Raw genomic sequence first — 24,902 nt, 5'->3', positions numbered from 1 at the left:
TGTGTGCGTAAAGACAGCATCAACCTGGGTGAAAGGTGTAAACCTGTAACCGACCTGCGGAGCTGGTATCAGATCTTTATAATCTCGTTTAGGGTCCATGGTCCTCATGCCCAGTAGGTCTACTTTGTGAAATAAATTATCCGTCGCTTGAGGAAGCACTGAAGCAGATACACCTCCTCAGGAGGAGGGATGTTGTTTTTGTAAGCGAAACGCCCATCATTCAAAATGCAAACCAATGAGACTGTGCGTGAGCCTGAAACTGTACCCGCGCTGGCACAGTGGGGGATCATGCATGGCCGAGCGAGCGCTGCTCTGACATTGGTTGATTTCTTCATGCTGAACTACACGACTTTCCACCGCTCCTGCTTATATTTGCCTCGTTTCAAGCGACACTTAGAAGTATTTGTGTCCATGCTAAGGATTTTATGAACTCGTTTTTTGCCACGGCACATTTGAACGACTCCGGTTCAAGGAAAGAGCTGCTCCTAGTTCTTCAGCGGTTCTTCAGCCGTGACAATAACAGCGACAGCGACAGCGCCGAAGACACGGACACAGATCCGAGCGAGTACAGCGTCAAGGAAGATTTGGCACTGTCTGTAGCCCGTTGGTTCTGTGGAGTTAATTATTATTCAAATGTTATAGAAACATTTCATAGCATATTTATGCATGGACCACGCTGTTATTAACTTGAAAATCAACAATTCAACGCTGCGTAGGCCTATAGTTACAGATACTATTGGTGCCCAAAGAAGAGTTGATCCGATAGAATAATTATTCGTTTGTGTAGGCTGTGGTAGACCGACTACAGGAGAAAACTATTATAAAGCTAAAGATTCATGTTTATAATATCTGTGACATTCCACATCTTCTGCGGTTGAAGAGGATGCGCTTGTTGCTATGAATACATGACAAGAACATTGACTGAAATAGTATGTATTTTAAAAGGATCCTCAACTAATTAATAATCAAGACATTTAACAACCAATTGTAATCATTTTTTATTCCACAAACTGGCAGTGCTTTTTTTTACTGAATGAAAAAAACAACTTTTTACAAATATCAATTCAAGCCTTAGCACAATACCTGCCTCGTGTAATAATCCAATCAATGCGTTATACTCGAGCAGTCAACTAAGACATAAGGCAATAATATTTGAAAAGCCTTCAGATGTGAATCTAATTTCACTCTGTTCATTTGAAGAATTCTACCGCGCCAGACGCTGCATCGAGAGGGACCTTGGCGTGTCCAAGTTCGGGAGCCATGCCGCAGGTGGAAATGATCCTATGCGTTTCGCTGGTGTTATGGACGTGTGTCTACGGCCAAGAGCCGGCCTCCAAGGTGGTGTCCGACCGCTATGCGGTCTACTGGAACCGGACCAACCCCAGGTGAGTCTCGTGCGTAACCGCAATGTGTGTCAGGGATGGGCCACGGTCACAAACTTCATGCGGGATCAACTTCATTGGATGGAGGTGGATGGCCCGTAGACCATATGATATTTGTTACAATGTGAATTTGAAATATTCTGCCCTACTATGCTGACCACGATTCATTGACCAATGGTCACTTGTTTATAGCCTAAATATACATTTTATTGATGCACATCGGCAATCATTTACAAAGACGAACTTGTATGTTGCGTGACATATATCTTATCTACCTCTCATCAATAAGTTTGTTATATCCTATACTGTAAATACACCAGAATGATTATTAATATTATCCTGGTTCTGCTGAATGCGTCCACAGATCTGTTGCCGCGGAAGGCTTTCATTTTAGCTAGGCTTATAATTTAACTAATGGAAAATCATGTGGCTTGTCTCTCGAATGAGGGAAATCGGGTGTTAGTTTGATCATTTCAAATATTCTGTGGGTGAGTCAGATTCTTAACGCGTTCACTTTTACTGATTCGGCAGTAGGAAAATTATTCTGTAGCAGCAGTAGCTATTGATTTCTGTTAGAATTGGCTACGAATGTATCTAACTGTCTGTTCAACACATCTAAAATGTTGCCTTGAATAAGAGTCAATATTATCTGGCAGTTTTATTTGGAAAAAATGATAAGGCGTTTGCATATGACGCACAACAAAAACCGCAACACTTGTTCCTGCTTATAACATGTTAAAGCCTTTCCTTATGGTTGTACAATAAAATACAATAAATATTCAGTTAGGTTTCAACCTGCCGTTTGTATTTTATTGTAATTGGTCAAAGTTGCCAGTTAGTGTGGTCACAAGGGTAAAGCAATGGCTGTAATTACCCACTGTAATGGAATGGTCAGATGCGACTGCTATTTGACAGAGATGCTAATTATGCAATACTATTCTCAAGTAGCCTACAGCTTTGAGTTGACTCCCCAGGTGACTAACTGTCTCAGAATATAGTTTGTAGTATGAGTGTACCACTTCGTGTCATGCATAACATATCACCTTTGTACCTTATCAGGTTTTTCCTGACATTTACTGTTACGGGATGACTCCTCAACATTTATGCTTAAGGAGAAGAAACTGGTCCGTTGGGGTGATTTGCTTTGCACGGAGTCAACAGATGATGCTGTACTTGTTTGTGTTTTTGTGGTAACCCTGAGGCAAAGTGTGTGCAATGAGCTAGTTAGGAGAAGAAAGAGAACGGGTGAGATATTAACGCAAACATGGTGGCATCAAAGGCAGGGCTCTCTGCCTCTCTACCTCTTTGCCTGGAACAGATAACATCTTTGATGTGCTCCCATAGTGTCGTCAGCTCATTCCAACAGCTCCTGCCTAAAAAGAAACGAAAAAGCTTTCCAGCTTCCCAAGTCCTGCTCCTCCAAAGCCATGCCCCCCGTCCCTGCCTCCCCCCCCCACACATGCTGGGGCAGACAATGAGGGGAACACAGAGGGGTATTTCAGCAGTGCCCAGGCCCAGTGTGGTGCATGCTCCTGTGAGAGACACACACATGCTGAGGTCACACACTCTGTGGTAACCAAGCAGGGCCTGGGTTAACCATCACAGAGCAGCACAGAGGGGACTGTAGTCAGGGTTAAGCCCGGGGCAGAGCCTGCCTCTCCTCTGAGGCTCTGCGATGGCCATGCAATGGCACCCTGCCTGGGTTTTGTCTGAGGAGAGTAGGGCTCCTCGAGTAAATAAATGACTAACTCTAAATTGACTCTCCTTTTCTCATTCAGGGGCCTAATCCAAACCCAACCCACTGTATAATGTAACCATGCACCATGCTAAGACTCAGGGGCCCCTGGCCCTGCCGTTTAATATAACCATGCTCTGTGTTAGACCTTGGGCCCATGGCCCCTGCTGGGTAATGTAACTATACTCAGCCATCGGAGCCCAAAGCCTGCTGGGGTATAGTCACAACTTCCAGATGAGGCTTTTTTTCTGACCACAGTAGAAAAACGGCACCCAACGCGGCAGCCCTGCAGTCCTGCAGTCCATACTCAGCCATTCATGAAATCCCCTACAGGGACTCTGAAATTGAAATGTGAAGTGAATCGTGAAAAATGTAAATGGTGAAGACATTTTATATTGTTTAAAACTCATGTAGGTTGATGGTGTCATGTTTGTTGCACGCTTAATAAACGTAGCTCCTATTTCCCTCCCAATATATCCCAAGAAAAACCTCTCAGCATTCTGACGCACTTTGTTGATACACTCCAACAGTGGGGATCAAAAGCAGTGGAACAGTAGTGTAACTATGATAAGGATTCAGTCATGCTCGGAGGTACAAATGCATCAATCAGTGACAGTGAGGCGCTCAAGTCATTATAATCGCATTAATTAAAAGAAAATGAAGTGCTTGTTGAGGAGACATAACATTTCTGAGCTGCAATGGATATAGGGTCGTTCCATTTGATTTCAATCCACTTTTGACCGCATCCCTTTTGATTTGAATGAAACTTTCAATACTTGCCCATGGTAAAACTGGTAAGAAAGTGACTTTTTGGAGATACAGATTCTCAAAGTTGACAGATTTTGCATACCCAACCATGCCATACGACATCACTGGAAAAGATTGAAGGTTCAGTTTAATATAATTTAACATCTTACAAACAGGGTTGTCAAACAATGTAATAATTTCTTGAATTAAAAATAAATCAATAATTATAATGTATTTTGTTTTTACATTTAACGTCAATGATCTAAAAGCATGTCAACTCCGATTATTTACATTTTCACATATGTTATACCTTAAAACTTAATTTGCATAATCTGAAGTGCATGCATTGTGCCCGCCATCAGTTGAGACTCAGCATACTCTTGAATACAGGGCGGGTGTCATTTCATTCATAGGTCCATTCTATGAATTATATTTCTATCTCTTCAGACCACTGATGGTGGGCACAACACAAATACCTCAGATTATGTAAAATAGGGTCTAAACTACATGTGCGAAAATGAAAGAAATCGTTGTTGACCACGTTTTCAGATAATTGACGTTAAATGCTAAAAAAGTTAAAATATATATAATTACAAAATTATGGAATAGTTTGACAACTGTTTTTGTAAGCGTTTAAATGATATCAAACTCAACCGTTTATCTTTTACTGTGATTAAGACATGGATGTCTCATGGTATTGTGGGGTATGCAAAATGGGTCAACTTTGGGCACCTATATCTCCTGAATGTTTTGGCATTCAGTTCCAAAAAGTAACTTTCTGACCGCTTCTACCATGTGCAAATATGAATGGAAAGTTTCATTCAAATCAAAAGGGGTGCAGTCAAAAAGTGATTGAAATAAAATGGAATGACCCTATGTTATAATGAGTCAGAGTGTTATGTTTGACTTGTTTGTGACACATTTTAAGAGAGCATCATTTTTAAATGTTCATCTTATAAGAATGTGCTATATTGGTAGTAATTAGCTATAGAAATTGCTCGGCCACAAAATAAAATGTCTTGTAAAGATTGGAGGAGAAGGGCTGTGGTATCTTTGGATGGCTGTTGGTTAACATACATGCGTGAATGTTCTGTAAACACGGTGGAGGGGCTGGTCATGCATTTTCTTCAGTAATACTGTCTTAATACATGTGTAATTTAAAACTCAATTTGTAAGTAAAGTTAACGATTGGATTATTGCCCATTGATGAGTTAGCATTAGAGAAATCCCCACCGGCTTGTATTTAGTTTGATAGTTGCTTAATTAAAACCGTCAGGCTCCATATGGGACACATGCAACCATTGCTGTGGCAAGGTGTTTATTTGCTGCTAATAGGTGGGATCAGTGGAGAATCAGGCTGAGTTCCATCCCTAATCTTCCTGCTGTTTGTGTCTCCGATGCCATGGAAACTGATACTCTTCCTCATCAAAGAGGCTCATTGGGTGGGACTAACGACCTGACAGCTGGGGAGAGGGATTTCAGCATTCTACAAGAGCACTGTCACCCTAGGGACTGCAGTTTAAGCTTCGTTAATGCCCCTCAAATCTTTCTACAACAGATGTGACATATTTATCGAAGACAATCAAACTACTTTTTCGTCTGTCTTGCGGTCCACTACTTTGGTATACTATGATTTGGTTCTGCAGTCCTTGTGAGGACACCTAAGAAATGTGAAAATGACTCAGTGGCTTCTCTTTCCACCTCATAACATCCTTGCCCTTACAGACACAGATAGTTCTCCAGTCAGCGAAAATGACCTTGGCTGTTTGCTTTCTCTATTCTGGCAACATTTTTAATCTCCACTTAAGAAACAATACACCACTTTCCAGGTTGTGACAAGTTGATATTGTGATAGTTTCCCAGTGGCATTGTGAGTTGCTCCGTTTGCATTTTTCAGAGTGTTTACCTTTGTTTTCCCCCTCAGCCTTTTCCCGGCTCCCTGCTGCTGGGTTCCGCTTGGATACAAAACGGAAACAAAAAGCAGCCACGTCCAAATATTGACTGGGTCTCAGGACCGCAACCCTCTCCCAGCCCCAGCCCAGACCGCGTGAAAGGACACTATTGTTCCTATCGTACTCAGCGGCCCCATAGACGTCTTTTAACTATGCACGCTCTTAAAGCGAGACAGGCATATAGGGAGAGTTGGAGGAGAGGGGAGTGGGAGAGAGAAAGGTAGTTGTGGCAGGCTCTTGTGAGGGTGAGTACGTGAGGAGGCGAAAGGGAAGGGGCACACAACGGGAGCGAGACACAGTCACAGAGGTAACAGAAGCTTCTGGAGATGGGACACAGGGTTACCCGGGGAAATAGTGGCCATGCCATGGGCCCCCTGCATGAGGTCAAAACAAGTGTTTCCACACCCGCCCTTACTTAGCCTGTGGATGGAGCCGCATGTTGCATCCATCTTCTCAGGGAACTCTTGGCGTCAGAGAGTGAGGTGATTTGTCCTGGCCCTCTCTGAAGGGGAAAATAGTCCTGTGGAGAAAGCAGCCTGTCCCACTGCTCTGTGACCCTGCACACAGAGAAAGGTGCCTTGGCCCTGTCATTCTCTTCAAACTAACAAGGCTGCCACTGCTTGACTAACGGGGACTAAAAAGAGGAGGGTGTTTTAAGTGGGTGTCTTGTTGGTGAACATTTATTGTGTTAACTGTGTGTAAGTAGGGATTTCTCTGTTACCTTACAGCAATACTCAATATTCAGAGCACCACACAATTAATCCCTTTTTGGATAGAAAGTCTTTGCCATGCTGTTTCTGTTAAACTTTGTGCAGATCACACTCTCAGCAACTTCCGTAAACTTGTTTTCAGTCCATTTTCCGATCGGTGGTATAGCTCGGCAAGTCGGCATCCACCATTTAATATGCGCGGGCCAGTCAGTGGATTAGAGCCAACCCTCCAGCCCCTAATCTCCAAGTCTCACTTCAGTGCTCCCAAGGTTCATTTTTCTGCTGTTTCTTAAGGTTTAAGTCTCGGCGGGGCTTTTTGTGTGCTGTTTAAATGTGAGTGGTGAAACGGCGTCCACTGTGTCTTTGTAGGCACCAGTGAGGGTATTAGCAGAGAGGCTCTAAGGGGCTTAAGAGGTCAGCCTCCCTTTGTGTGGAGACACAAAACACTTCCTGTGGGACCCTTCACCCCGCTCTGTTCTTCCCCCAGAAAGCCAGGGTCTGCCTGACCATTCACATTAATCTGGCACAGCCCCTAATGACTGCAGTAAAGCTTCTGGAACTGCCGCTTGAAGGCCCTAAAGAGTCCCTAAAGCCTCCTGACAGACAGTGTAGTGGGGTGCTGGGAAGGCTTCTGTATTGACGGCCTCTATGCAGTAGTGTGGTGAGTGGCTATCTGAGCTTCCTTTTACAGTACGCTTTAGCAGAACAAACCCACAATGAAAGAGGACTATGTACAGTAGGCCAAGGCCAAGGTAATGAAAATGGACTCCACAAACAGAATCCACCAAGAAAGTGAAGGGTCTGAACACTTTCTACTGCGGTGAGCTGCAGTAACGTTGTGTTATCTACCGCATGCATCCTATTGCAGAACGTTCTCTGAGGAACGGAAATTAAGGATGCATTTTGCACTGCAGACTTTAAATGGATCAAGTACATGGAGAGAACAAATTGTCTCAGTGCAAATCAGGGGAAAGATGGGGGGAGAGAGAGAGAGAAAAAGGCAGAAAGAGAATTGGAATGATCTCCTTTCCCTCTGTCGACCATAGCAGAGCTCTCTGCAGCTGGAGTGCTAGAGCAAGGGTGTCAAACTCATTTTGCCCAGGGCTGCGTTCGGTCTTCAATGTGTTATATTTCCTCACCGTCAAAAATATAGATTAAAAAATAGTCCTATGTTCATCGTTTTTAGAACTTTTGATGCTCCCTGACTGTCTTTCATTCTGTGATTATTAGCGAGCTGGCAACAACTGTATGGAACTGTATGTATGTAGGCCCATTATCGTTTCTAATGGACCTACATTTTCTACTACTTTGTGGGCTCGATCTGGCCCGCGTGTTTGACACCCCTGGCCTAAAGCCTGGTTATTTAGAGACGACTGGCTCGTCCTCTGTCTTTAGTAATTAGTCATGATTGCTGTTAGTAGTGCTCAGTCTGAGATAGCGCCAGAAGGGTGTGGTCATGACAGTTTGGCTATTTTAGTGTTGCTAACTGGAATTCCACCAGTGCTGCTCTCTGGTCTATGGCACACAGACCTGGCATGCTTGTGGCTCCCACCAGGCACATTGGCGCAGGGAGCTGTGTTTTACAGACCTTAGTATATACTATTCCAAATGAATCCAAATTGGCCGGAAAGTATGCACGATATAAAACAAATGTGATTACAGCCAAGCATCCGTGTAATGCTTCTGGAACTTTATTTGGGTCAATGTGGCTTTTGAAATGAAAGAAAAAGCAAATATCCCTCTCCAAGAGGCAAAGTTTCCTCGTTTCATTGGTGACTAACTTTCAAGGTCTTGTGTTTTTTGGGGGAGGGGGGGATTAAGACATTTTGCTTCTACAGAATTTCTTCTGTGATTGCATCAGACAAACAGGGTAGATGAAGTGTGTAGTATTATTTTCTCACCCCATTGTATTTGCTGATTAGATCAGATTGAATTACTGATACACTCTGAAGACGAAATTGGCCTACATTCTTTAATGGTTGAATGTACTGTGCTCCTCCTCTGTAATTAATTTGGTTCAAGTGAAGTAAATATGACTTTTGTCTGATGAAACTTTGTTTTGTCTGATGAAAGCTCATTATTTTTCATAGCATGTTAAGAGAAGTCTTATATATTGGGTTAGCTTAGTGTATGCAATGATCTTTGGCATCGTTGTGGCATTTCAGGCACCCGTGGACAGATTAGGTAAAGTGCATTGATAATGTGATTTCTGAGTCAATAAAAAAAAGTGACATTAGATATCTGGGAAGAACAATGTTCTTTTCATGAACTTGATGTGACTTTGCAGGACCTTTAGTGTGGCTTACTGGCCCATGGAGACAGAGAGTATTTCCTCCTGATGGCTTTGAGCATGCTCAGTGCTTTGGAACCCATGAAATATTAAAAAGTTGTTTGCGATCTCACAGTAGAGCCTGGACAGCAAACCTTCACACGCAACCAGAAGAAATCCAGGTCAGGACTGCCATGACTTCAATGCAGGGGTCGACATTTTGTCTCACTCCATAATACATACATGTTTTCTCACCCACCCCATGTTTCTTTGATGTTAAGAGACTTCGATGAAATCATATGAGTTTATCATCACCCCAAGTTTAGCACTGTTGATTGAAATCTCAGACTGCTAGGATTTGTTCTGTCTTCATAGGTGTCTCTCTCTCCTCTTTGCCTGACTCCCAGCTGTGTCTTGTGGCAGGGAAGGAAGGAAGCAGAGACCGCCATTTTCCTCCAAATTCGACTCCATTTTGTTTTCAAGAAATAAAGTCGGTTGAAAATCCTGGGACCCTTACTGAACAGGCTCCGCCCCTTGTTTAATTCAGCATGAAGATACTTAGGAGACAACGAACAGCTTTAGATATGATTACCCCCCCCCAAAAAAAAATATTGCGATTTTAATGCATTTCTCCAAAACCATGTACAACGTTAGTTTAGAGTGAAAACAATGGTAGAAGCAACATAGTCATGGCTTGGCTGTGTTTGTGTCATAGCCATGTTGCGTTAGTGCCCTAGCCTAGCTTAGCATAGCTGTATCTGTGCCGTGGTTGCCGGTGCCCTAGCTGAGCTGGCGGCCTGGCACCCGTATCACTCTTCACGGCAACACAGTGGGAACAAGCAGGCAGATGCTCGCAGGGCCCGGGCTGATGATCTCCCTTTATGTCTTGGCTCCGCCAGGTCCCTCAGTTATTCTAGTGCATAATTGATGGCGGAGTTAGAATAGCAGAAGTAATGCGATGAGAGGGTGCAGCCAGGCGGAGCGAGGGATCGCGTGCGTGCGGCTGCAAACATTGGAGGGGACGACGAGAGGACATCTGGAGTAACAGGTCCCCGTCCTCTGGTGCGTGGAGTTTGACACAGAATGTCACCCTCCCAGCCAATCACAGCTCAACATCTTCCCACCAATAAGACGTCTTCGCCAAAGCAGAATACTACGTTCCCCGTGAATCAGACAACCGACCGTAGTTAGCAGTCCGCAGTCTGCAGATGATGTGCTAAGTTTTCATAGGTTTTATTAGCCCTTTCTCATATTAAATTAAACTGAAATAGAGAATGAGTAGCATTACGCTTTTACATTACATTGATTATAATTGAAGTAATTTGGCATTTTACTGGTCATGTGAATGAGCCTGGATTGTGGTGTTTATGGGTACATTGCGTCACAAGGCACTGTCTCCACCATCTTTGTTCCTTTGTCATGCATTAGATGTAGCAGAGATTGGCTGTGCTGGATCTCTAGTGACAGGGTGTATTCACACCTAGACAAGTCACTACAAAGATACACTAATGGCCAAATAAAACCTCCGTTGTCTATTAAACAAAGAGGCCAGGTCACAGATAACCTGTCCTGTTCCACTTCGAAGCAGACGACTACCTTTCTCAACAAAAAACTGCAATAAAAGCTGCAGGACGTCCCCTGAAACCCATCTGAAATACCTGTGTTCCTGGTTACGATGCTGCGATCAGAGCCTGAAACCGCTCAGTATCTTTCCCAGTAGTATTGTAGTACTATGGGACAGACAAAAGGGACCAGTTGTACTGGATAGATGTGAGACAATTACAACTATATTAGATTTTTTTTTAGTTAAATAAAAAAGAATGTAGTATTTTTTCAATGTAAGTCAGCCTAGTCTGCAATAAAATATATAAACGAAAATGCCTTAAATTTCAATGGATAAATTAACATGTCTTTTAAATTTTTTAAAGAAATCCTTTAGTTGTTAGAAATAGATAGCAATTTATTTCCCATCGTTATATCATTTGAATACGACCAACAGTCATCTAATAAAGTGATGATATTTTAGTTGTATTAATTAAAACCTAACATCTATTTCATGGAATCAATCTATCAGACCAAGCAATGTACTGTATATTTATTACTATTTATTTTAAGAATCAAGATTCTCAAGGGATTGTATATTATAGCAGCTTATTAGAGGAGAATTTTTTATATATATTTCAGTTATAAACTCTGAGCCATGCTATGATTTGGCCAGTTACAGTATTCCATAATAACTCAATGGGCAGGTCCGTCTGGAGAAAAAAACATTACCGCTCTGCTATAAAGACTTCCTAAGCAGTGAGCACACTCAGGAAACAAATAAAACATATTTATGAGCAGGACTTTATGATCTTAATAACCAAAGCCCAGGCCCTTTAAGTGCACTTCTGGGCAGAGATGTTTTAGGGCCAGACATGGAACAACCCAGGTAGCGCTCATACAGAGGCACTACTAGTAATATTTACCAGAATTTATTGTTTTCATATGTTGATCCTCAAAATGGTGACGAAATAGTCGTAAATTGTCACATATAATATTGTACTGCAATATCGGTGTTTGGACTCGCTAGGGCATTTGTTTGTAGCCTGTGTTTAAGAGCAAAAACGAAATCAAGGCATTCACTAAAGTGAAGCAAAAAAATTATAAAAAAATATTGGACTGTACTAGCTATATTTCAGCAATTACATTACTCCAAAATTGAAGTACAATATTTTATTATAATAAAATGGATTTAGAAAAATATAAAGACAACTTTTAAGCAAATAAATTAAATATCGCCAACTCTTTTTTAGATAGATAGATGAGAAAGATAGATGTGTAACTTTATAAACATCAGTATTAAAAAAACAAAAAACAACAACATTTTCATAAGAGTCTTGTGGTGGGTATAAATAAAATAAAATGTACAATGAACTTCTGACAAAATCGATCAAAAAGTGTTAAATACAAAATAATTACATTTGAATTGTTTGAAAATACAATCAAGGATTTTCATTTTGATCCTCTTGCTGAGTTAGTTATTTGATAAGTTAAAAAGTTATGTAAAGGAGGCCCTAACCATATTTTGTGAAATGAGTAAATAACACAGTCATGTGAATGGTGCTTTCTAGATATAATGGTTATTTGTCTCTCAGTCTAAGAGAAAAATGCAGTTTTATTTAGGAAGCTGGCATTTCAGTGCTTGGATGGACCTTTGATCCAACCATGGGTGTTTCGTGACGGCTTCCAAATCTGTCACTACTCCTCTGTTTCGCCTATTGGAGCATAGCGAATGATTAAAGACGGGGAAAAGGGAGAATTGATTGAAAAAAAGCCTCTGGTCTGTTAGGTGCTGAAGTCCTGTGACTGCTACTTTGGGCAATGCAGAAGTTCTGTTAGTGAGGTCAGACACACGATACACAGGGGGCCAAAGAAGTGCACCGGCTAACACATCACACACGATTAATAACCACCAACCAAGCTACCATAGTATGACGGAGGCAGGCTCATTTGAAATTTTGCCCAGCAACATGATAGGAAATATGGTGGGCTGAGATAATATTGCTGGTTACAATTCTCCTTTTATATTGGTTAAAAATTGACCGTGTGCAACTGGATTATGCCCCAATTGTTTCTGGAAAACATTGAAATAACTGATAATTCTGATAAAACTTTTAGGTAAACTCAAGGCTTCATTTAATAGATCTATATCATTGTGTTAATAATTTTGGTGTTCAGTTTCAGCTGGTGGTGTGGCTCGCAGTGCTTGCCTGTGCTGGTCTAATGATCTCCTCCATTTGGTAGCTTTGTTCCTGTTATTTAAATCCCAGAGTATTTCGAATTACAAATCCTCTAGGCTAGTGTAAGGGATAGGAATTATGCAAATCGAAGCCGAAAGACAATGGAAGCGAGAGGTGTGATCAGTCAGAAACTCACCAATAAGGATTAAGCCAGATCCTGTGGCAACCAATGAGGCGTAGAGCAGCTGCGTTTTCATTGGGAGATCAGCACTGATAACCAAAAGTGTGGCAGATACACCGTGTGGAAATCGTATTCCATCTGTACCCATGCCTAAAGGGAGGCCATTAATGCACTGTTGGATTTATGCTGTGTGGCAGTGCTAGTTTATTTTGGGGCATGTAACCACTGAAAAGCACAGAGCAATCATTTTAAAACAGTATCCACAACATAGTGTCTATGCCACATTGTAACCACACACACACACACACACACACACACACACACACACACACACACACACACACACACACACACACACACACACACACACACACACACACACAGGTGCCTTCCCTTAGCCCAAGACATCTGAAGTAAATGTGAGAAGGTTATAACCACCTGTCTCTCTCTCTCTCTGTTCCTCACTTTCTTTCTCTCTTACCCTTTTTCTTGAGAATGATTTATCTGTATCCCTGTCTCTCCTCATCTCTCTCTCTCTCTGCTTTCCTTTTTCTGTCTTTCCCTCTCTAACCCCTCACCCTCCTCTCCCTCCCTCCCTGCCCTGGTGTCCAGACGTCTGTCACATATGCTGACTCCCAGTCCTGGGCTGATATCAGATATGAGGAGAGGGACTTCACAGCCTTTCACTCCTCTCCTTCCCCCACCCCTCGACCCTCCACCTCCGACCCAGCTGACTCCCCCATACTGGAACGGCTAGAGTTTACCTCTGATGTCATTTCCTCCCCTCTTGGCTTGACCCCACAGGACCGATACTATGCATCGTATCGTATGGATCTCTAGTAGGTGTTTTCCCAACTTGTATACCCGTACTCTTTCCTCTGCGTCTTTTAATGGATGTGAATGTGTGATTGGATATGACTGCATATAGCAGATGCTTGTTTTTTTAAAATCAGTATCCAGGCTGTGTGTACAGCTTGATGTGTGGTACCACAGTAAGCAGCAGGGTGTGATGTTCACTGTTTCTGGGCCTCGTATTGTGCTCAGTGCTCATGGCTGTTACAGATGCTCTTCAGATGATTGTGTGGCACTGCATGATTTTAATTTGAAACCACACTCTGGCCCAGACAGACACTCTCATCTAATCTGGTGTGGAAATGAGTCTGCAGACTGTGCGGAGACAGAGGTCTTAACACACACACACACAAACACACACACACACACACACACACACACACACACACACACACACAGAACTGCCAAACACATCATGCCATACATTACTTTATCCCCCTGTAAATAAGTGTTTTGACCAGAGGTTGTGATTAATGAACGTCAATAGCCGTGAATAAAGTGCAGTTAAAATGTTAACAGTGGCCTCATCTGTTTGTATTGCCCCGCATGTAATTCTCAGATCTGCAGAAGCCACATTACCTCCCCACATCCCTCACATCTAAGATGGATAAATGCGCTTTAGCGTACCCCGACTCCCGGTCCCTCCCTACCAATGTTTTCCTGCAGCCTTTTGTTACGGTTCAGAATGGAGTTGACGCGTGTGAAAGCGAACGTGATATCCTCAGCCCAAAGGTTCATGATCCGCTGCTGTTCTCACGGGGAGATAGAAAAATCACTTCTTTGTGAAGAGGAAGAAAGAGCTTCCCTCTGACCTCATGGCTGGGGTGTAATGTCAGGGGGTCGAGGTTGGCTGCTGGGGTGTAGCCACACCCACTGGGTTGATGAACTGTGGAACCCTCCCTGAGCCTGTCTTTACCACTAGGGGAGAATCTCCGTTGCATACTCCTCAAGTCCTCTCTCCTCACCTCCTTCTCAAAACCAATTGGATGAGAAAGACAGAGGTCCCGCCCCTCTAACCTCCTCCAATGGGTTTTGAGAAGGAGGTGAGGAGAGAGGACGAGAGAAGTATGCAATTGAGATTCTCCCCGGGACTACAGACGATAGCCAGGGCCCCTGCTGGAGAGACTTGGCTATGGAAACATAGAGAATTGACTATGTGCAAGTGCTGCTTTTCACACTGTATCATTTATCATCCCTCTGCGACTTATGTGTCACAGACTGAGACTCTGAATACATCCCTTTCCTCTACAAACTGATCACAGATCAACCCAGCTCATTATGAGATAACTGCTCTTACCCCCTGTACAGCAGAGGACTGTACTGCAGCAGCATGGCTAGCAGAACAGGCATCAGCGAGGCCGTCCGTGCTGAACAGAGGGGGCCTTCCTTCCACAGCTCTCCAATTAGAGAGCTCACAAACAGATGACATATTGGCCCAGAAGAGCCTGCTGTCTTTCAGGTGCAAATTGAAACAGTGTGTGTTTGCCAGAGAGCTCATCCCAGCTAGCGAACGCTAACACTCTCTCTCTGGCCACATTCCTTCCTCCCGCCAAGCCCAGTGGCGTCACTCACATCCCAACGCACCGTGATGGTGTTTTAAGAGTAAATATGCAAACTGTGTGATATCCAATAGGCTATCAGATGTAATTATGACACCAGTCGGCTGAAGCAGCAGTCCCCTGGGGCTGGTCAGCGCAGTGAGCAGTAGTCCCCCCTTCCCCCATGACAGCTATGTCTCGTTAGCAAGAAATGTGGAAATAGCAGCACTTTACAAAACTGAACCTCCATGGGAAAAGCTGGTTCTGTGGGGAGAGAACTGTTAATGGATTAAGTGGCTGCTCCTTTTCCCGGTGAGGGGCTGTTTTCCCAGTGTAGGCCCTTACTGTTCATTCACATATGGCCCTCCGTACTGGGGACGCTAATAGGCATGGCTAGCGTAGCCACTCAGCTTTTGACCCAGTTCCCTGGCCCTAACTTCCAGCTTTCCCCCTCGCTCTATTCATCTCCGCAGCCCGGCATTCTTGTAAAAAAAAAAAAAAACGTGTTCACTTTGGCGGCCGATGAAAGGAACCTGGGAACACGGGACTTAAATCACTTAATGAGGGGAGACAAGCAGCGCTTTTGTCCAAGTTGTACTTGAGCTGCGTCCAGCCTAAGGCCTCTAACGGGGTCTGACACCTTTTCTCAGTGGCATGGCCTGTATGTTTCAGTACATCACCAAGGGGCTACATCCCCACTCCAATGTATGTACGTTTACACTGTAAAACATCACAGCATTTATTTGGATTTCTAAGTCATATCACTCTGTTTATTTAGCTGAGACATTCCTTGGTTTTAGGAGCGGCAGCAGGAGTGCATTTCTCGGCAGGAAGGAACCCACAGGAAGTCTGAACCACTGTAAGGGCAGTGCAGGGTCGCTCCCTGTGGGCTTGTGGCCTTGCTGGGGAGTATGAATGATTGGGATCGGAGGGCAGAAAGGCACGTAGTAGCAGAGCCACAACCGCTCCACCCCAGCCCTGTGTGATTCCCAGCCAGTCCCAACTGTTTCACACATGGAGGAAACCCACTCCCACTCTCCTTTTTCCTCACTTCCTCCTTTTATCACTACTGTCCCTCTCACCCTCATTCCTTAGATTCTCCATCCTCGCCCCCTCTCTCTCTCTCTCTCTCTCTCTCTCTCTCGATGTCTCTCTCTCTCGTTCAGTCCTGCTTTCTCTCTCTTAATCCTCCTTATTCCTCCTTTCATCTTTCTAGTTCAATATTTCACTCCTTCTCTCCATCTCAACCCAATCCCCATCACTCACTCCTTTCTTCTCTCTGAAATCCCCTCATCCTGCTCTGTTAGTTTGTCCATCTCAGAACTAGGACCGATGCTCACAGATGACATTTGTGCAGAGCTTCAGCAACACACACACACAGGCAGATGAGGTGTAAATATCTTCAGTGGGGGGTGTGTAATTGGAAGGGTTCACTTTAATTATGGAATGTCATTCAAGTTTTTAGCTGCTTGCCAAATCTGGGCCCAACGTGTAAATTAGTTTCCTGATGAGCAAGGGTTTTTAAAAGGCCAGTTCTGGCACTGGGGGATGGAAGAGCCGGAATGGCATTACACCACCCATTAACATATCAGCTGTAAACAGTTGTCACTGAAAAGCCGCTGTGTGTGTTTGTTGGTGTGTGTCTGTGTGTGTGTGTGTGTGTGTGTGTGGGTCCTGTGTTAACTGTTGACTTTGGCCCCTAAAAAGCCTTCACAAACAGGACACACTCAACATAAGCTCATCCTAGTCATGGTGCTCAGTAAATGCCACATGATGCTGTTTTTACCAGCCCAGTTTCTTTTGCTTCCCTTTGAAATAACACAAACAGCCACCCATTGACATCCAAACCAGGTCAAAAACCCTATTAGGATGCAGAACACCTCCTTAGGTAAATATGGATTTGTCTTTGTGCAAATGTATAATGAATGAACAGTGTGTAGTTTGCTTTGCGACCCTGCTTTGTATGGGTTTGAATGGCCTGCGACATGGCCCAGTAAACCCTGAGAAACCCACAACATGAAAGGCTTCGTCTTTACACCAAGGAAATTATCGTGACACCTAATCACAAAAAGAGAGAGGGAAAAAAATCCCACAGGAGCCCACAGCAATCTCCCCGGGTTATCTTGAGGGAGCGTGACCTTTGTGACATTGATAGGATTTCACACACACACACACACACACACACACACACACACACACACACACACACACACACACACACACACACACACACACACACACACACACACACACACACACACACACACACACACACACACACACACACACACACACACACACACACACACACTTTCATTAGCCCTCTCTGTGCTGTGTATCTCTTGTGCTTGGCTTTGAAGAGGTGGGGGAGATGGATGCCTTTTCTCAGCTTTCTCTCTCTGTTGTCCTCAGTCTTCCTTAATGGTCCTTTAAGAGAGTGAAACTGACCTTAGATCAGTAGCTAACATAAAGCCATCTCCTTGAGCCAAACTTCTCTTTATTATCACCCAGTATTTTATACACCCAATAAAAAACATATAAAATGTGTTTTGCATTTACCTTGAAATATTTGCAGACTGGTCAAATTCAGCGACACAGCCATTTGAAAAGAGGCATGCCTGTCGGCAGTTGGCTGGATTGGGACCAGTGAAACCAGTCTGCACTCCTCCACTCTCTCGCTCTGTGTCTCTTTCTCTCCCCCAGTCAGTCTCTCCATTCCTCTTGACAGGCCTTTCTCATGTCAGGCCAAACATGTGCTTTTCCTTAATGCTGGCGCACTGATAACCCAGGGTACCTACTAGCGCTGGAGGCTCACAGACAGATATTTTCCATGAGCAGTAAATAAAATAAACAGTTGGCTATTTTGAGGGGGGGGCCAGATGGATGAGGTGTTTTAAATCAGCGGAGCTCCGAGGCTGAGCAGGGCCACGCTGGATGTTCTCTGCACCCCTAGTGGACTGACGCTACCTCAGGAGGGAGATGAGGAGAGGAGAGGAGAGGGGGATAGGAACTCACCCCATATTTCTATCAACGCGTATATGTCTCTTTCTTTCTTGTTCCCAAGATCTTTTCATCTCGATTTTGTCTGCGGAAACAACACGTTCATTTTTAGCTGCCCGAATCATCCACAGTGGAAAGAGTTTGAGCTTTCCAAATCCACACCCCGCCCTTTATCAACGTGTCTCTCCATCCAAGCTGTTCACTGTGTGAGTTTGTGATCTAAGATGATCTAAGTCTGATGTGTAATCCCAGCCACCTGGGTGTGTGATGGAACACTATGCGCTTATCACAACCATCCGCCTCGTCTGGTTAACAGATACAGAAATACAGCTGGGAGGGTGTCACTCAACACACACAGTCTTGTATACACAGATGAGCATGAGTATCTCTGTGTGTGTGTGTGTGTGTGTGTGTGTGTGTGTGTGTGTGTGTTGGTGTGTGTGTGTGTTTGCCATACTAGTAGAGCATCATTTGGAAATGTTTGTCAGAGTGTATCAGTGTCATATTTGTAGGTCAGCAGTGATGTCATCAGGCCGTGATCTGCTGACCACTCCCCTTTGGCAGTGGGCCAGGTCCGGAACGTCATTCATGTCATTGGACATGGGCAACAAAGGCCCCTCTGGCCCCTCTCTTTGAGAGAATGTCACTCGCCGAACAAAACCAGCAACGCTTGTTCATAACACGCCTGTCAACCCCCAAACAAAACCCAGCATCAGCCTTTCACACTGTCACAGTCATCTCTTCAAACAAGTCCAGCCACCTCTCTCTTCCCCCTCTCTCTGTAGTGTATTATTTAGGGGGCAGAGTACCACTCACATTAGATCAAAGGGGGTATCAGATACATGGCAGCGGTCCCGACCCTGATACCAGCGTCTCCTGTGTAGTGTACGAGGTGGCTATGAAAAGCCCATTGTGGCCCTGCAAGCGTGGTGTGGAGATAATTAGTGTGTACACCACCATGTCAGTCCTGGTGTGATCTCCCTGCTGGTCTCTTTGCGCCCAGCCTTTTGTGAGTCGTGTGAGAACTGGGAAGAGTCGGGAGCACTGTGTAGTTGTGCGATCAGAGACCGAGATCAGCGTTCCTGTCTGTCTCGTCTTCTTCTCACGCCAGATCAGCGTCTCACAGCCCTCCTGATTTACAGTCTGGTGGGCCGGTGGCTCCAGGATCGGGTGGCACTGCCCCCGTGTGTGCCAGGGAATCTTTAGGTGTTAGGTTCACTAATGTTGTTGCTTATGCCCTTAATAACTGGCCTGGTGCCAGGTTTATTGTTGAATCTCAGAATGAAGGAGGTTGGGGCTGGTAGAGGCAAAGCTGATGTAAGATCAGTTGTTAAGTGTAGGATGTGAGTGTGTGGAGTTTGTCCAACCTTATCTCCTAGAGACAACCGTATATCCTGTCTGTAACAGGATCATAATGGCTTTGGTTGGGTGATACTGTGAGAAGTGGTCTGGCAAAGCATACTGTATCTCAGTGTAGTACCATGAGGAAGAACGTTACAATCGGATCATGGTACTGTAATACCATATATACAGAGTCTTCAGAAAGTATTCACACCCTTTGACTTTTTCCACATTTTGTTGTGTTACAGGCTGATTAAAAATTGATTGAATTGAGATGTTTTGTCACTGGCATACACATAAAACTCCATAATGTTGAAGTGGAATTATGTTACTACATTTTTTACAAATTAATTCAAATGAAAAGCTGAAATGTCATGAGTCAACAAGCATTCAACCCCTTTGTTATGGAAAGCCTAAATAAGTTCAGCAGTAAAAATGTGTTTAACAAGTTACATAATACGTTGCATGGACTCTGTCTGCAATAATAGTGTTTAACATGATTTCTGAATGATTACCTCATCTCTGTACACCACACATACATATAGTATAATTGTAAGGTCCCTCAGTCAAGCATTGAATTTCAAACACAGATTCAACCATAAAGACCAGAGAGGTTTTCCAATCAAATCAAATGTATTTATATAGCCCTTCTTACATCAGCTGATATCACAAAGTGCTGTACAGAAACCCAGCCTAATACCCCAAACAGCAAGCAATGCAGGTGTAGAAGCACGATGGCTAGTAAAAACTCCCTAGAAAGGCCAAAACCTAGGAAGAAACCTAGAGAGGAACCAATGCCTCGCATAGATTGGTAAGCAGACGTTGAATATTCCTTTGAGCATGGTGAAGTTATTAATTACACATTGGATGGTGTATCAATACACCCAGTCAAAGATACAGGCGTCCTTCCTAACTCAGTTGCTGGATAGGAAGGGAACCGTTCAAGGATTTCACCATGAGGCCAATGGTGACTTTAAAACAGTTACATAGTTTAATGGCTGTGATATGAGAAAACTGAGGATGGATCAACAACATTGTAATTACTCCACAACACTAACCTAATTGACAGAGTGAAAAGAAGGAAGCCTGTACAGAATACAAATATTCCAAAACATGCATCCTGTTTGCAACAAGGCACTAAAGTAATACTGCAAAATGTGGCATTTACTTTTTTTCCTGAATACACAGTGTTATGTTTGAGGCAAATCCAATACAACACATAACTGAGTATCACTCTGCATATTTGCAAGGATAGTGGTGGCTGCATCATGCTATGGGTGTGCTTGTAATCGTTAAAGACTGGGGAGTTTTTCAGGATAAAAAAGAAATGGAATAGAGCTAAGCACATGCAAGATCCTAGAGGAAAACCTGGTTCAGTCTGCTTTCCACCAGACACTGGGAGATGAATTCACCTTCAACAGGACAATAACCTAAAACACAAGGCCAAATCTACACTGGAGTAGCTTACCAAGAAGACAGAGAATGTTCCTGAGTGGCCGATTTACACTTTAAAATCTATGGTTGTCTAGCAATGATCAACAACCAATTTGACAGAGCTTGAATTCTTTTGAAAGTAATAATAGGGAAATGTTATACAATCCAAAGCTACTCGAGTATATATATATATATATATATATATATATATATGCCTTAGTACAAGCCCAGACCAGGGTCCCTTTCCTAATCCCCCTCTAGTGGCCTCATGGGTGGAATGTTATTAATAGTTTTCATAATTTCATAAACAATAAACATCTTTTTATTTTAAACGCTGAAAAATCTGGTGTTTCTATGTCAAACGGTGTTGTTATATTTCAGTCTTCTGTGATGTATATAAAGTGTAACATTGGGATTAAAATTCTAAATGTAATACATTTCAACTCTATATCTGACATGGTACAGGTGTCTTCTTTTTTTTAAGCCCATAACCATGTGTGTGAGGTGGATACTTTTGTTTCAAAGTAGATTTGTTTAAGACTACCAAGAAACACTCTGTGTGACCCTGATTTAGCCCACTGCAGTAAAAGGTTAACAGATCAACTTTGACAGATACCGTGCTTTGTTCCTTCAGAATTGTGTTTACCTCAGTTTGGGCTGGATAACACCAGATTGTCTCCTCATGTAATGAGCTGATTTGAAATGCCTTTCCCGTTTCAAGACACAATTTATTTTATTGTGGTCTTGGACAAAACAACAGGGAGATATATGAGGTGTCTTATCATTGCTTTGATGCCTGGTATGGCTGTGTAGACAGTGTGTGTGTATTCCCTTTATCAGCACACAGAGATGAGAGGGCCTGACCTTATCATAGGGAGTAACTTTGCCTCCTCCACCCACACACCACACACACACACACACACACACACACACACACACACACACACACACACACACACACACACACACACACACACACACACACTGGGCAGCTCATGTGCCTCTTTTGTTACCTTAGATCAGAGGCAACACTCCCAAACAGCTCAATACATCATAGAGTGACGCTCTTTGAGAACACACGATACCTGGCAGTGTGTGGGAAGCCAGCCAGACAGCTGATATTGATAACAGCTGGGCTTCAATACAATGTGGCCAGAGCAGTGGCTTGATTGGTCCCGGCATTGACCTGTGGGTTCTAAGATAGTGCTGGTGGTGGGTCGTGTTGTGAGGCAGTTAGACCACTGAATATTAGACTTCTGTCTTTGGTATTCTAGTGCTCTGACCGAGAGTTCTAGGGCCCTGAGTTTTTCTCATTCAGTTCTTGTGGTCAGGAAAAACCTTAGGACCATATTCTTGGTCAGAGCGCTGGCTTGTCAAACAGAGGTGTGTGCTATTCTGTGCATGTACGTTCCCCACCTGTCTCCAACATGTGAGGGCATGTTCTAACATGTGACCTGTTGAGCAACATTTTCTCCACTGTCAAACCTAACTACCTTATATGAATGAGGCAGTGCCCAGCAGTCCACTGTCTTCAATCGACACTGAGAACAATGGCCCGCGTGAGTCATTGACCACTCTACTCTACTAATCACATTTGGTCACCAGAAGTCCTTGGAATGCCTCGCAGTGTGTGAGATCATGTCATTGCTAGGACATTCCTGGGTGTCACCTCAGTTTAATCACCCTGAGATTTACTGTGGCCTGACCTGCTGGGGTTATTATGGGATGTGTGGAATTAGTCCGGCTCGATTCTTCAGAGTGCTGTGGGGTCAGGGCCAGGGTTAGGGCTACTGGTCATTTAGGGCTACTGCTATGTGCATATTCTCCATTTAGCTAATGGACCTCCTGCCATAACTACACTCAAACAGTCAGGGAAGAGTTATAGCTCCCATTGTCTTCATGTCTTTTTAAGTGGTGCTATTCTGGTCCTTAAGAGCTGCAGTGTATGCAGGCTCTTGTTTTATCCCAGCACTATATCACCTGATTCAGCTAATTGTGATTAGACATGGTCTTCAATCTTGAAAACAATTAGTGTTGCTATAAATCTGGGCTCGTGTAAAAGCGTGCACACAGTGTGGCCCTTCACAACTGAAATTGCAATTCTTTTTTAGCATGCATGTGACTCTTCTATCATTTTGCCCATCTAATACAGGCCAACTGTACATCGCCAGTCTCACAGGTTTAGGCCTCCATGGCTATGTACAGTAGGCTATGCATAAGGCTAACATCTGTGATGCATTCCGCTCCCATTCACACATGTGGAGGACCCTGTTGTTAGTACAGCAGCAGCTCCATAGCCGCTAGCTGACCCTTAACGGTATGGATTAGCAACGCCACGCTGGCTCATACATGAATACGATGTGTTGAGAGGAGCTAACAGGCTGGGCACTGGTGTGTGTGTGTGGCAGGTGTGGTGTGAAGCTGCCTGACACACACTCCCATTCACACACATGGTTTATATACTCAGAAATACACACGCACGCAGGCATACACGCACACACTGCACCCACACACACACGCAAACACATGATGGTTTCGATCTGACAGATGGTTGGTTATGGATGGGCCGGGGTCCGTGTGCCGGCAAGCGGCCCAGTTATTAGAGGAATGGACAAAGGAGAGGGAGAGACAGAGAAAGATAGAGATACAGAGAAAGAGAGAGAGAGAGACAGTGAAGGAAAAGTAGCCCTCTCGGGAGCCATTCGTCACTACAGGACTTGTTTATTCCATTGGAACAGAATCCTTAAGGAGAAATACGGCCAAGCCTGTACAATAGCATACAGTCCTGCTGCTTTCTAAGCTATGAGAGATAGGATCTTTAGGATTGCTTTGAGCACACCTGTGTGTGTGTATGGGAATAAGTGACCACGTATGTTGGGAAGGGCCCGTCTGTGTGTGTCCACATGTGAATGTGTGAGTGCGTGAGTGTTTGCAAACTGCAAGTGTGTGTGTGTGTGTGTGTGTGTGTGTGTGTGTGTGTGTGTGTGTGTGTGTGTGTGTGTGTGTGTGTGTGTGTGTGTGTGTGTGTGTGTGTGTTGTGTTGGTGGGGAGTGTGTGTGTGTGTGTGTGTGTGTGTGTGTGTGTGTGTGTGTGTGTGTGTGTGTGTGTGTGTGTGTGTGTGTGTGTGTGTGTGTGTGTGTGTGTGTGTGTGTGTGTGTGTGTGTGTGTGTGTGTGTGTGTGTGTGTGTGTCGGGCTAGTCCGTCCCTTCTATCTCTGGGCCATTGTTTAGGAAGTGAATCCCCAGCAGACAGGGCAGAGACAGACGATGTGGCTGTGTGTCAATACTTACACTTCACTGTTTGGATAACGGATTACGAGGGATGAGAGGCAGAGATCGACTGAAATGGAATGAGAGCGAAGAGAGGGGGAGAGAGGGGGAGAGAGAGGGAGAGGGAGAGAGGGAAGGGAGTGCTCACTGCTCACTCACACGTAAACCAGTATAGAGGCTCGCTCCCTCTCTTTCTCTCTCTCTCTAGCTTTCCTCTCTTTACCCCTCCGCTCTCTCTGTTAGTAGTTGGTTTTCCAAGCTGAGGGTTATGATAGCATTTGGTCTTCTTGAAACAGCTGCCCTGTCTCGGGCACATGAAGAGGGGGAGGTAGGGCTGTGTGTAGGGAGAGTGGGGGGGTGAGGGCTCTGGCCTGGCTCTTAACCAGGCCTCTAATCCACCCGGGCATTCCCGCTCAGGGGAAGGTGTCCATTTGGAGAAGGGGGCTGTCAACATATAGAGATCTTCCATCCACCCCTGATCCCTCTCTCCCAGTAAGCCCTGTTGCTCTCTCCTATCCCTCTATTCCAAGCCTCCACAGACCACATTCCCACATTCCTCAGATAAAGGGGTTGGGAGCTGCTCTTGCTCCGGGCTCGGGGCTGATGGAACGGGGCTAAGGGCTGGGGAAGTTGAGGTGCGTTCCTAAAGCCCCCACTAAAGCTAAGATAAGACATATTTCCCTTCCTCATGAGTGCCAGACAAAATTTGTTTCTGATCTGTTCCCTAGACTTGGCCTTGACAGCTCAGGGTATGCTACTAGAACCTCTAA

The 24,902-nt window shown here is 44.2% G+C and overlaps 1 protein-coding gene across 4 annotated transcripts in view; it reads left to right on the top strand.

Annotated features, from left to right (window-relative positions):
• Window positions 1-267: 267 nt before the first annotated feature.
• The window catches only part of LOC106563326 (ephrin-A5), a 58,776-nt gene continuing 34,141 nt past the window's right edge, over window positions 268-24,902 (top strand). For 3 of the 4 annotated variants that reach the window (XR_006757651.1, XM_014128839.2, XM_014128838.2), the window contains exons 1-2: window positions 268-929; window positions 1,201-1,385. Coding sequence is in view for 3 of the 4 variants with exons in the window: in XM_014128839.2 (XP_013984314.1) it covers window positions 906-929; window positions 1,201-1,385 (209 nt within the window). In the remaining variant the exon portion in view is untranslated. Of the gene's footprint in view, window positions 1,386-24,902 lie in introns of all 4 variants that reach the window. The other variant, XM_014128840.2, reaches the window with a different exon arrangement.

Source organism: Salmo salar, chromosome ssa11 (genome assembly GCF_905237065.1).
Source record: "Salmo salar chromosome ssa11, Ssal_v3.1, whole genome shotgun sequence".
In the NCBI taxonomy this organism is placed as follows: Eukaryota; Metazoa; Chordata; class Actinopteri; order Salmoniformes; family Salmonidae; genus Salmo; species Salmo salar.
This window is presented reverse-complemented; position numbering and strand designations above follow the sequence as displayed.